This window comes from Eschscholzia californica, unplaced genomic scaffold (genome assembly GCF_041429995.1).
Source record: "Eschscholzia californica isolate CP2 unplaced genomic scaffold, dmEscCali1.0.p SCAF_1, whole genome shotgun sequence".
NCBI classification, from domain to species: Eukaryota; Viridiplantae; Streptophyta; class Magnoliopsida; order Ranunculales; family Papaveraceae; genus Eschscholzia; species Eschscholzia californica.
Window position 1 is genome coordinate 14,683,656 of NW_028238198.1, and position 12,909 is coordinate 14,696,564.

The 12,909-nt window shown below is 38.8% G+C and overlaps 1 protein-coding gene across 1 annotated transcript; it reads right to left on the reverse strand.

Annotated features, from left to right (window-relative positions):
- Nucleotides 1–1,133: 1,133 nt before the first annotated feature.
- LOC147564416 (uncharacterized) lies at nucleotides 1,134–6,566 on the reverse strand. The gene is made up of 3 exons (XM_086673305.1): nucleotides 2,771–6,566; nucleotides 2,255–2,386; nucleotides 1,134–2,113 (listed from the first exon to the last, which is right to left on the reverse strand). The coding sequence occupies exons 1-3, from the start codon at nucleotides 6,564–6,566 to the stop codon at nucleotides 1,134–1,136; spliced, it is 4,908 nt and encodes a 1,635-aa protein (XP_086529431.1).
- Between the last annotated feature and the right edge of the window lie 6,343 nt (nucleotides 6,567–12,909).

Here is a 12,909-nt window from a genome sequence, read left to right on the forward strand (position 1 = left end):
AAAAGATGAAATCACTCAGAAATGGTTCGCTCGTATGTGTGAGTGTGAGGACACTTACCCTTCTCACCCACTCTACCCTCTAATAATGCTTCCTAAAGGTCAACGGATACAAGTGATGAGATGGATGGTGATGAGATCCCGAGAATGTCGACGCCTTCAATGCTAGAGAACTTCAAGCAACTTCCATACTTAGCTTTTTGCTTCGAACACTTATTTTACATAACAAACTAAAGTTCACATGAACTTTTACACACACTTTCTGTTTTTCAAGGATTTTCACTTCATTTTTTTTTTTTTTTTTTTTTTTTTTTTTAGAAGCTCAAATTATAAACAATACAAACAATGCAATACCAACACTAGTATTCTCAACAATCAACTTTTCTATTTTTCGCACTTTGCTTTCACATTCTTCTTTCTTTACTTTTCATGCCTTCATTCTCGGGAGTCATATGATGAATGGATGGTGGTGTATCCGTCTTCCTAAAGTTGACACTATCATCGGGTTTCATGGACTACAAGAGTAAGGTTTATTCGCTATCCTGATGTCACTCCTAGTGGCTATGGAAGTTGAGCACACGAGATCAAATGAGCTCTTTTTATAAAGTTGCGAGGTTGAGTAGCTCTTCACTCTACTCGGAATCAGCGCAGAAGAGTACACTCAAAGGTAATAGAAAGGCTCAGAAATCTCACAAGGGTTAAGTCTCCACTAATGATTAATCTAGTTCTCTCAGAACCGTCTACCCTTCACTTCCATAATACTCACATGGCTAGCACACAGACGACCTCAAGACTCGACATTCATGAAGAAACCTTTAACAACCGGATAGTACGATCAACTCGACTATATAACTATTAACAAGCCAAAAACAACTATTAGACTCACATTTTCGGTCCAAAATTGAAAAATTTTGAACCCTCTCGAATTTTCGAAATGAAGGACTTAGCAAAAAGTTCTTCCCTATCCCCAAACTTAAACCGAACATTGTCCTCAATGTTCTGAAGACTATGCCAAAAATAAAAAGATGAGAGGGAAGATATTACCAGACTCCACTGTCCTATATCAGAAGCATGGGTTGCCTCCCAAGAAGCGCTAAGTTTAAAGTCTTCAGCCAGACTAAGCTGATCATCAGGAATCACTTCTGATAGACTGGATTTTCAATAAAAACATCCACGGTTTCGGGCGATATTTCTAAAAATGGTTTTAAACGTTGACCATTGACTTTAAAACGAACACCATTTTTATCCTCAATATCGACCGCACCATGAGGATACACAAATTTGACAACAAAAGGCCCCGACCATCTAGAACGAAGTTTTCCAGGAAATAAATGCAAACGAGTGTTGTATAAAAGAACTTTTTGACCTGGTGAAAATGATTTTCTCAAAATGTTTTTATCATGAAACACCTTCATTTTATGCTTATACACTCTAGAACTCTCATATGCATCATTCCTTAATTCTTCTAACTCACTAAGTTGGAGTTTTCTCTCTCTACCTGCGTTGTCAAGCGAAAAGTTCATTTGCTTGATAGCCCAATATGCTCTATGCTCTAACTCTACAGGGAGGTGGCAAGCCTTGCCATACACCAATCTATATGGAGACATTCCAATGGGAGTCTTAAACGCTGTACGATAAGCCCATAATGCATCAGTTAGTCGTAATGACCAATCCTTTCTATTTGGATTGACTGTTTTCTCAAGAATGCGTTTAATTTCCCTATTGGAAACCTCAACTTGACCGCTTGTCTGTGGATGATACGGGGTGGACACTCGATGAGTAATACCATACTTTTTCATTAGAATCTCAAACTGCCTATTACAAAAGTGTGTTCCCCCATCACTAATAATCGCACGCGGAGTACCAAAACGAGAAAGGATGTTTTCTTTTAGAAACTGGATCACAACTTTGTGATCATTCGTTTTGCAAGCAACCGCCTCTATCCACTTAGACACATAATCGACCGCGACTAGAATATATAGATTGCCGAAGGAGTTCGGAAACGGACCCATGAAATCGATGCCCCATACATCGAAGACCTCAATGACAAGAATAAGATTTAGGGGCATCATATTTCTACGTGAAATACTCCCCAACTTCTGACATCGCTCACAAGCTACACAATATGCATGGGTATCCTTGAATAAAGACGGCCAGTAGAAACCACATTGTAAAATTTTGGCGGCCGTCTTCTTGCTACTAAAGTGACCTCCACATGCATGGTCATGACAAAAGGAGATGATATTGGTTTGTTCACTATCAGGGACACATCTCCTAATAATCTGATCGGGACAATACTTAAACAAGTATGGATCGTCCCAGAAGAACCGCTTTACCTCGGACAAGAATTTATCACGATCTTGCTTAGTCCAATGTTTGGGCATTTGTCCTATAACAAGATAGTTCACTATGTCTGCGAACCAAGGTAATTGGGAGACTACAAGAAGTTGTTCATCAGGAAAACTTTCCCTAATAGGTAACTCATCATTTACGGACTCCACAACAAGCCTAGATAAGTGGTCTGCTACAACATTTTCGGAACCTTTCTTATCCCGTATCTCTATGTCAAACTCTTGTAGCAAAAGTATCCATCTAATCAACCTAGGTTTGGCCTCTTTTTTAGAGAGGAGGTACTTTAATGCGGCATGATCAGAAAATACTATGACCTTAGAACCTACTAGGTATGATCGAAACTTCTCTAAGGCATAAACAACAGCTAACAACTCTTTTTCAGTGGTCGAATAGTTGAGTTGTGCATCATTCAACATCTTACTAGCATAATAGATTACGTGAAGTAAGTTGTTTTCACGTTGACCTAAAACGACTCCTATTGCATAATCAGATGCATCGCACATGATCTCAAAAGGAGTTTTCCAGTTAGGCGGTTGAACAATAGGAGCAGTAGTAAGCAAAAGTTTGAGTTTATCAAAGGCCTCTAGACAAGCATTATCAAAGACAAACTTGTTCTCTTTTGCCAAAAGATTACAAAGAGGTCTTGATATCTTACTAAAGTCTTTGATAAATCGACGATAAAAGCCAGCATGCCCTAAGAAAGATCGGATGTCTTTAACTGTTTTTGGTACAGGAAGACTTTTTATCAACTCTACTTTGGCTTTATCTACTTCTATACCCTTAGCTGAAATGACATGCCCTAGGACAATTCCTGAACGAACCATGAAATGACACTTCTCCCAATTAAGCACTAAATTTTTCTCTTTACATCTAACCAACACGAGTGTGAGGTGATGTAGACATTCATCAAATGATGACCCGAAGACTGAAAAATCATCCATGAAAACTTCGAGAAACCTTTCTACCATATCAGAAAATATGCTCATCATACAACGTTGAAAAGTAGCGGGTGCATTACACAACCCAAACGGCATACGACGATAAGCATAAGTTCCAAATGGGCAAGTGAAGGTTGTTTTCTCTTGATCTTCAGGAGCAATGGCAATTTGATTATACCCGGAATAGCCATCTAAGAAACAATAGTAACTATGTCCTGCCAGTCTCTCGAGCATCTGATCAATGAATGGAAGAGGAAAATGATCTTTCCTCGTGACCGTGTTCAACTTCCTGTAGTCTACACAAACACGCCACGCAGTGGTCATCCTGGTGGGTATTAACTCATTATACTCATTTCTAACTACAGTAATGCCTGACTTCTTGGGAACAGTTTGAACAGGACTGACCCAAGTGCTATCTGAAATAGGGTAAATAATACCCGCATCTAGTAATTTCAGGACTTCAGATCTCACAACTTCCTTCATATGAGGGTTAAGTCGACGTTGCATCTCTCTCGATGGTTTAGCATCTTCTTCTAAGTAAATGTGGTGCATGCAAACTAACGGACTTATACCCTTGAGATCGGCTATAGACCATCCTAGTGCCTCTTTGTGTTCTCTTAGGACATCTAACAATCGACCCTCTTGTTCTTTCTCTAGCTCGGATGCAATAATAACAGGTAGGGTTTCTGAAGGTCCTAAAAACGAATATTTCATGTTCTCAGGTAAAGGTTTCAACTCTAAGGATGGTGGTTTCTCAATAGGCTGAGACGACTCTGAGACAGAGGGTGATTTGGACTCATCACTTGCCGATGGTTGAGTTGTCTCTAAAGTTGATGCCATACTTGGTTCAGAGATTGTGAGGGATTCAGTTTTCGCTTTCCATTTCTCAGTATCCAGTAATGGGGTGGAATCTAATAAAGCATTCACCTCATTGATACTACCTTCCTCATCAAAATCTAAACCAAAGTAGGCCAACAATGTTTCCAACGGGTCATCTGATAAAGTTGTTGGTAAGGAATCCTGAACCAACATTTCTATCAAATTTAACTCGTTAAAATCATCAACATCATCGGGGTGAAGTCCAGCATGGAAGATGTTCATCTCAACAGTCATATTTCCAAAAGACAATTTCAACAAGCCGCTACGACAATAGATGATAGCATTGGATGTAGCTAAGAATGGTCGCCCTAGTATGACAGGTATTTGACTTTTGGAATTATGGACTGGCTCAGTATCTAAAATGATGAAATCAACAGGAAATAAGAATTCACCAACTTTGATCAAAACATCTTCGACTATGCCACGTGGGTGCCTAACAGACCGATCCGCTAACTGAAGGACCACAGAGGTTGGTTTGATCTCACCTAATCCCAACTGTAAGTACACAGAATAAGGAAGAAGGTTAACACTAGCACCAAGATCCAATAGAGCACACTCTATTTTATAATCTCCTATGGTACATGGTAATGTAGGACTTCCTGGATCCTTGAACTTAGGTGGAATATTTTGTTGGATGATCGAACTAACATTCTGAGTAAGGAGCACTTTCTTATGCACATTCATCTTACGCTTACTAGTACATAAATCCTTAAGAAACTTGGCGTAAGTTGGGATCTGTTTGATCGCATCTAAAAGTGGAATGTTGATACTAACTTGTTTGAACAACTCCATTATTTCCTGAAACTGAGATTTCTTCTTTGACTCGACCAAACGTTGAGGGTATGGAGCTCTAGGGACATAAGGCTCGGATACTAAGGGTGGACTTTCTGACTCAGGAGCCTTTTCAGGCTCATCCCTCGAGACTCTGGTTGGCAACGAAGACGGCTCGTTCTCTAACTCTTCCTCTTCAGGAGCTCTCACCTTGTTGTCCACAATTCTACCACTTCTAAGGGTTGTTATCGCATTAGCTTCATCTGGTGGTGGTCTACCCAATAGACCTTTTGGGTTCTGCTCAACCTGACTCGGAAACTTACCTTTTTCTCTCTGACTCAAGGCTTCATGAAGTAGACCTATTTGGGTTTCTAGCTTAGACAAAGATTGTTGGTGAGATGTTTCTAGCTTAGTCAAAGCTTGACGGGTGGATTCCTGAAACTCCTTCTGGTTCTGAGCTAGCATATGCATGGTGTCCTCTAATGATGTCTTCTTTTCGGGTGGATGTTGGACATTGGGCTGAGAAAACGGGTTGCTAGGTGCATTAAACCCATGAGGGTTCATAGAACTACTAGGCTGACTCTGGTATTGACCTTTAGACCAAGAGAGATTGGGATGATTTCTCCAGCCTGGATTATACGTGTTAGAGAAAGGATCATACTTCTGACGATTGTCTTGCCTAGAGTTTTGATAGAGAGCATGAGCTTGTTCTTTGTTAGCAGACTCAAAGAATAAGGCACATTTGTTCCCCGTATGAGTAGGGTCTCCACAGACTGAACAAGGGTAAGAGATGGGTTCATTTCCAACACTCATGACATGAGTGGGATCCTCCGTGAAGGTTTTAGGTTGATTCATCACTAAGGCTTCCAACCTTCTGGTAATGGCGTCAAGTTTGGACTCAGAATCATCGATCCTATAAATCCCGCCCTTAGTTGGATTAGGCTTTGCCCGAGTGATAGGTTCTCTAGAAGTTTCCCATTGTTGGGATTGTGCGGCTAGTCCCTCAAGAAAATCCATGGCCTCATCGGCGGATTTGTTGGAGAACCCGCCATTACAAAATGACTCAATCATGGAGGTGGTAGGATAATCTAGTCCTTCATACAACAGTTGGACTAGTTTCATTTTTTCGAACCCATGATGTGGACACTCTAGAAGAATGTCTTTGAATCTCTCAATATAGGAGTAGAGAGATTCTCCTTGGAGTTGCTCGAAATTAAGCAAACTCTGCCTTAAAGCTCTAGTTTTATGCTTGGGAAAGAATTTTTCTAGAAAGACACCACTAAGTTCTGCCCAAGTAGAAATAGACTCAGGTTGTAAGGCATACAACCACGACTTAGCTTTATCTTTTAGAGAAAAAGGGAACAACCTTAATCTAACGGCATCAATCGAGTTAGGGACGTTCATGGTCTTGCAAACGTCCTCAAATTCCCTAACATGATAATACGCGTTCTCGTTCTCTAAACCACGAAACACCGGAAGCATATTGATGATTCCCGACTTTAACTCGAAATAAGTGTTAGTCGGGGGTAGCCTAATGCATGATGGTTGGCTAACTCTAGCCGGATGCATGTAGTTTTTGAGAGTCATAGGTTGATCCTCGACCCTAGCTTGATCAACGTGATCCTCCATAGACTCGTTTAAAGAAAGGTTTTCAAGTAAAATACTCAAATCAGACTCTTTAACAAAACGACCTCTCTTATCACGTAACCTAGGGGGCATAAACCAAAAGACAAGACAAGGGACTTATTTTTTTTTTTTTTTTTTTTGGAAAAAAAAAATTTATGAAAAGAAAAAGAGTAAAGAAACTACGAAGATCCTAAGGAAAACAACAAAGCAAGCAAGCTGACTCCACCAAGCAACCTAGACACAATCTAGACGACCGGGTAGTCTTTTTCACCTAAAAATTGATCTAGACAGCTTCTACTTCTCACCAAACTTGAACTATGATTCTTATGAGGAGTTACTCCGTCACAGTACAACGATCAAGAATTGTGTTCTTGGATCGTTCCCTCTTCCTGGGAAAACTCCAAATACTAATCAAGTTCGAGATTTGTCAAGAGTGTCCTATAAGCTCGTTACCCTTTGGCCAATGTCTAAATCGATTTTTAATTTTAAGTGAGGCTTGGGATCGGCGATGTTGTTACCTAGATGGGCAAGAGACCGGTGATGAAATCCGACTCCTATCTTGTAATGGGTTGATGCCCTTACTAATATGATAATTAAACTAATAGTTCGACAATCAATTAGCAAGCAAAAAACATCACAAGTACCCACTTACAGGAGATTCGTGGGTGATCAAGAAATTACCTCCCGTTCAAGACGGGCGATGACCTTTGTAGACGACCCGGGCCACTCTCCCGCGAGTGTTCGAACCCGAGGCTTCGTTTTGGTTTTCGGTTACAATTTAAATGCCCTCCAATTTAGGGTCAAAACGTTTAAACCAAAAATAAAAACTAGAAAGTCTAAAAGTCTCTCTCTCACCAAAAATAAAACAAAATACTAAAAATAAAATGTAAATTTTCCTTCTTGAGCTCCTCTCCTTGTTGCACCTCTTCCTTTGCTCCTTAGCGTTCTACACACCAAAAATGGAAAAGCAAGTCAAAGTGTCCAAAAATAAAAACTTACCAAAAATTAAACTAATATAGAAATGAGATAAGACAAAATCAAGCTTAGTCCCCGGCAGCGGCGCCAAAAACTTGATGGACCCAAAATTAGGTCTATTCCCGCAAGTATACGGGGTCAAGTTATAGTATTTCTAATAAGTCGAGTATCGTCCCAAGAGACAAGCTATTTGATCTAATCTCGAATTAAACCCCCCTTTCAAACTTTTTAGATTTGATTTTGAAACTACTTAAAGAGAGAAAACAATACTAATAAACTAATAAGGATGAAATCAAGGAAGAAGAAGGATCTAGGGTTTTCGATTTCACCACATAAATGGACTACTTAAGACAAGCATTCAATCAACAAATCACTATTTGTTTATAACTCAAAACCTAGCTTAATGAACTAATTAGGTTTCGGATAATATTCTTTAATAGCACAATTCAAAATCAAGAATGTATGATTGACTACCATATAAAACTAATTTCCTACACTATCATTCAAGATCTAAAAGGCATATCTCATCTAATAAATCAATAAAAGCATGAAATATCTAATTATAATACATGAATGATAACAAGGTTATAGAATCAACATGAAATGACAATCAATAGGCATTGAAGCTCAAAATAAGGATTCATTGATTTAATACATATCTCAAAATAAGCCCAAATATGGGTTTCCTCTACACCCTAGATACAAAATTTAGCTACTCATGGAATCTAAAACAATATTCATTGAATTCATAAAATAAATGAAATTACAAAAGATTAATGGAAAGAAATCACCAAGAATGTTCTTAATCCATATTCCCATGTATCTCCATTTTGATGTCCAATTTAAGCTCCAAGTATATCAAGAATATTGCCCAAAACTCCAAATAATAGCTTATTACAAGATAAAAGAAGAGAAATTTAGAAGAGAGATGGAAGAAGAAGAGATTTTAGAGAAGAAGGTATGGAGAAATTAGAAGGTTAGAAGAAGAAATTAGAAGGAGAAAGTAGATCTAGAGAAAAGATGAAGGTGGTAGAGAAAAGAATGGTGGCTAGGGTTTTTAGTTGAGAAGAGGTAGAGAGAAAATGAGGCTAAGAGAGGAAAAGAAAGTTAGGGTTTTACAACTACAAGAAGGAGGAAAGAGGGGCCAAGAAAAAGAGAGACTTGGTTTGGTTCTCTAAATGTGTTTATATAGAGTTAGGGTTTAGTTGGGGTTAAATGGTAGAAAGGAATAAAGGGAAGGGTTATATTTGGAAAATGGGTTAAAACCCTAAACACACAAGTGTAGTGGCGGCTAGGGTTTGGGTAAAGTGAGGGACACATGTCGCATGAGAAAGGAGTGGGGAATCTGGCCGTTGGGGTCTTGAATACGCCGCTAAGCTGTTTCGCGGCTTAGTGTAGTGAGGTGCGGCAGCTATCAGAGACCGTCGGATGAAGAAGCCCGTGAATCTGGACGGCTAGAAATCGGCTACGTGTCAGGAGTACTTAAGCTAAACAGCTTCGGTTTACACGGGATTGGACAAGAACGAAAAATCATCCGAAGCCGTTAGATCTTGAAAACGCGGAGGTTCACGGTCAAGATTAAAACGTTGGCTCGGGGCTACCGGATTAAAATGGAACGCGCTACACTGGATCCTGCTCGATGGGGAGTTTCGCTGCTTAGCGGAAACACGGGAATCGCGTATTCCGGCTTCCGCTTGTCGACACGTGTCTCGCCTGGTCCCGCATGCCCGAACTTGCACCGGATGTGTCCCACCTAGTCAACAGACTTTGACCCATCTTTGACTTTGCATATTTCTCTCATCCGGACTCCGATTTGACTTCCGTTTTCTCCTACGGACTCGTCTCGACCTCTACTTTTCAACCATGCACTGACTTTGGCCAAATTACCAAAATGTCCTTGACTCCAAATGACCAAAATACCCTTCATGCACCTTTTCCTCGTTTTTAACCGTTTTTCACACCTAACTCTCCAAAAGACACCTAATCAAGAAAACCAACCATTTTATTACAATAAAGACTCGAAACAGACTAACTCGGCTAATTTAAACGACTCTGATGGGACATTTTCATGACCCATCACTTTCCTCTTGGCAAAATCAAGAACATTCAGACTATTAATGCGACGGAGACAGAGGCATGGTCGGCGCTTTTAGCCATTGAAATAGTTGTACCTGCCGGCACAAAAGTTTCAAAGGGATGTGTCTACTATCATCAAAGCTTGCTCGGATAAGAAGGATGCCCTTCCGTAGAGAATCCCACCAATAATAGAGGGAATTCATCATTCTATTGATTTGTTTTACTCAATCTCTTTAATACATTGTCATCGTTCATCAAATCTTGTACCACAACATTAGTAAAATTTGCTTTTAGTGTGGTTTATTATCTTCCTCGGGAGGAGTTACAATATGAATATGTGATCCTATTTCTCATTTATTTCCAGTTGGTGGAGCTAATCTGAATGAAATTACACATTACAAGCTAGGAAAAACACAATGTTTAGCACACGAAGCTATGGAGCACTAATAAGAGAAATTGTATTTGTTGGACCGACTTTTTTTTTTGTTGTTGAAGAACTTAGACCAACTTCTTAGGTTACTGTATGTGTATGAATGCAAGGAATGAAAAATCGACATATTTCGGTCGAAATTGTTGAAATATGTCGGTTTTTCAGATTAGGGAAACGAAAAGGCACTTACAGATATTTCGTGCAAATTTTCGGCCGAAATCTGGCGAAATTTCGATTCAGATTTCGAGATATTCGAAATTTAACCATGAAAACGGACCTTCCACCTTTCTTCTTCATCTTTTGGTAAAATTCTTTTCGATTTCATTGCTATTTCATTGTTTTTAATCTTCTCCATGAAAACCCCCATGAAATTACAGCTTGATTCGGAAGATCTGAGATGAACCTTAGAGAGAGAAAGTCGGTAGCGATAGGAAGAAGAAGACTGAAAGTCGTTTTCAGAAACCCTAATGTATAATATGTGTTAGGGGAGTTTTAAGGGCGCCCAACATAAGTCTAAAAGAAGCCTCTTTCAAGGCAATCGTCTCTCCTAATACAGGCGCCTTTCAGACTTATTTAGGGTGCTCTTAAAACTTTCATTTCCCACTTATTTTAACTTCAAATCTATTTAATGTTACAGATTTTTTATTACCCCCTGACCTAACTGTGATTGCAATTCACCCCCTAAACTATCTGATTCTGTTACAAATCCATTATTTTTTTCATTTTTGCCCCTCATATCACTCTGTTTAACTATAATAATAACAATGCTATCTTTTTCGCGGCTTTATGCTTATGGGAGTGCTACATGTACAAGATCTTTGACAAAATTTGTGACTTAATGACTCTTTTTCACTAAAAGATAAAATTGATCAAAACTTTTCAAAGTTTGACTGTGATCGGGACCGTTCAAATGACATTTTGTCAAGAATCTTGTCAAAGATTCTTTGTACATTTAGCATTTCCCTTAGGCTTAACGAGGGATAAAATATATTGTCATATACAATTCCAACATATTTCTATCATGTTTATGGTTTTGTAAAACTTCCACACTGATCGAAACGTTTTCACGAAACGTTTCCACTTTTTGGTCGACCGAAATTTCCACCGAAACCGAAATTTCATTCCTTGGTACTATCATCCCGACTTTCATTAACTTAATTTCCTCGAGTCCAAAATTAATTTTAGTCGAACTTGATAAAGGCGGCTTGCAAATTGTTGTTGAGTGTTGCAACTTTTCACACTCTTGTTATGGGCTTCCACATAAACCATGCAATATAAATTTTATTGGACTTCCTTACTCGATCCCATCTCATTATTTCTCAAGTTTTTTCTTTTGTTGACGTATTATATGTCCAGTTGAACACCATATCTTATTACACAAGTAATTTCACAGATTTGGATTGGAGATACGAGGATCTCTATTTTTTCTTCGAGTTTTGTACGAGATATGCTTTTAGTTGAATTTTTTGATGATACGGTTGAGAGTTCAATTTATTGAGAGTTTTTCAATTTTTATCAGTATATTGATTAATTTCTATTTTACCACATAGGTTAAAAATATTGTTCGCAGAAAATAATATGGTTTAAGAAAGCAAATGATTTTAGGTAAATATGTTTACAGTTGTAGCTGTGATCTCAGAGGTGGTGCTACCTCTCATTAATTCAGAGTTTATCGAATGATAGTTCATGGAACAAGGATGCCCATGACATTGTAAGTTCTTAAGGGAGAAAAGTTGAAGCAAAAGAACAAATGTATTGTATATGTGGTGTTACCAGTTTTATCACAAGGAATAAATGGTTCAAAGCTACAAGCTACTTGAAATTTCGATACAATGTTGTGCACTTACACTAATGTACGGTGCAAATCGAAAATACCATACTATGTCGGAAAATCCTTTGGTGTCTTCAATGCATTCTTAAACTCCAATTGTGAATCTTCATAAATTATTTGGTGTCGTCTCACGAAAGGCTTGTCATATATCGAGAGGCAATTTGCTCGAAACCTACAAGTAGTGTCAAGCGGAGAGGGAACAAATATTGTTTTAATGACAATGTATCTCATACACGTTTCAAATTTCAAATCTCCATCCCTTTTTATTTGTATTTTCAAAGACAATTTTCTAACACACCACCACCAACACTCTCATCTTCATTTTTTTAGGGTTCCCCTTTTTTCAGTTATCTTTAACTTTCCTACTCTCTCTCCTCCATCTCATTTCCTCTCTCTGCCACATCATCGTCTTCACCGGCAGGGGTCGCCGGCCGGGGACCTTTAATTTTTTTTTATTTCCTCTCTCCTCTCTCTCTCTAAACTCCGGCAAAGGGGGTTTTCCTTCGTCGGAGGTCTGTCGAAAAGACAATTGAAGGTCTGTTCATCACGAAAAAGTTTTTTTTTTTTAGTGAGAAAGAGAATAAAAAAAAAAAAATTGAAGGTCGCCGGCCGGCAACCCTTGCCAGTGAAGACGATGATGTGGCGTGATCAATGATGTGGCAGAGAGAGGAAATGAGATGGAGGAGAGAGAGTAACAGAAAATCAAAGATAACTGAAAAAGGGGGCATATGAATAGTTTTGCTAAAGTAGGGGGCCAGACAGGAAGCTGGTCATAAAGTTGAGGGCCATTTAGAAAATAACTCTTTTTTTATAAATTTACACGGGGTTTCTGATCAAGATATAAAAGATAACAGAGAGAGAGAGACAGTAAAAAATGAGAGAGATATGAAGGAGAAACAAATGGCGATGTGGGAAGAAGAAGAAAGGCGATACTGAACTTTTTCTTTTCACTATATCCGCTAAATGTGAGTTGGTAACTTTTTCGAGGGAGTGGACAGATGAAAGGCAGTGGAGGAAAAAATTTAAAAAGAAAA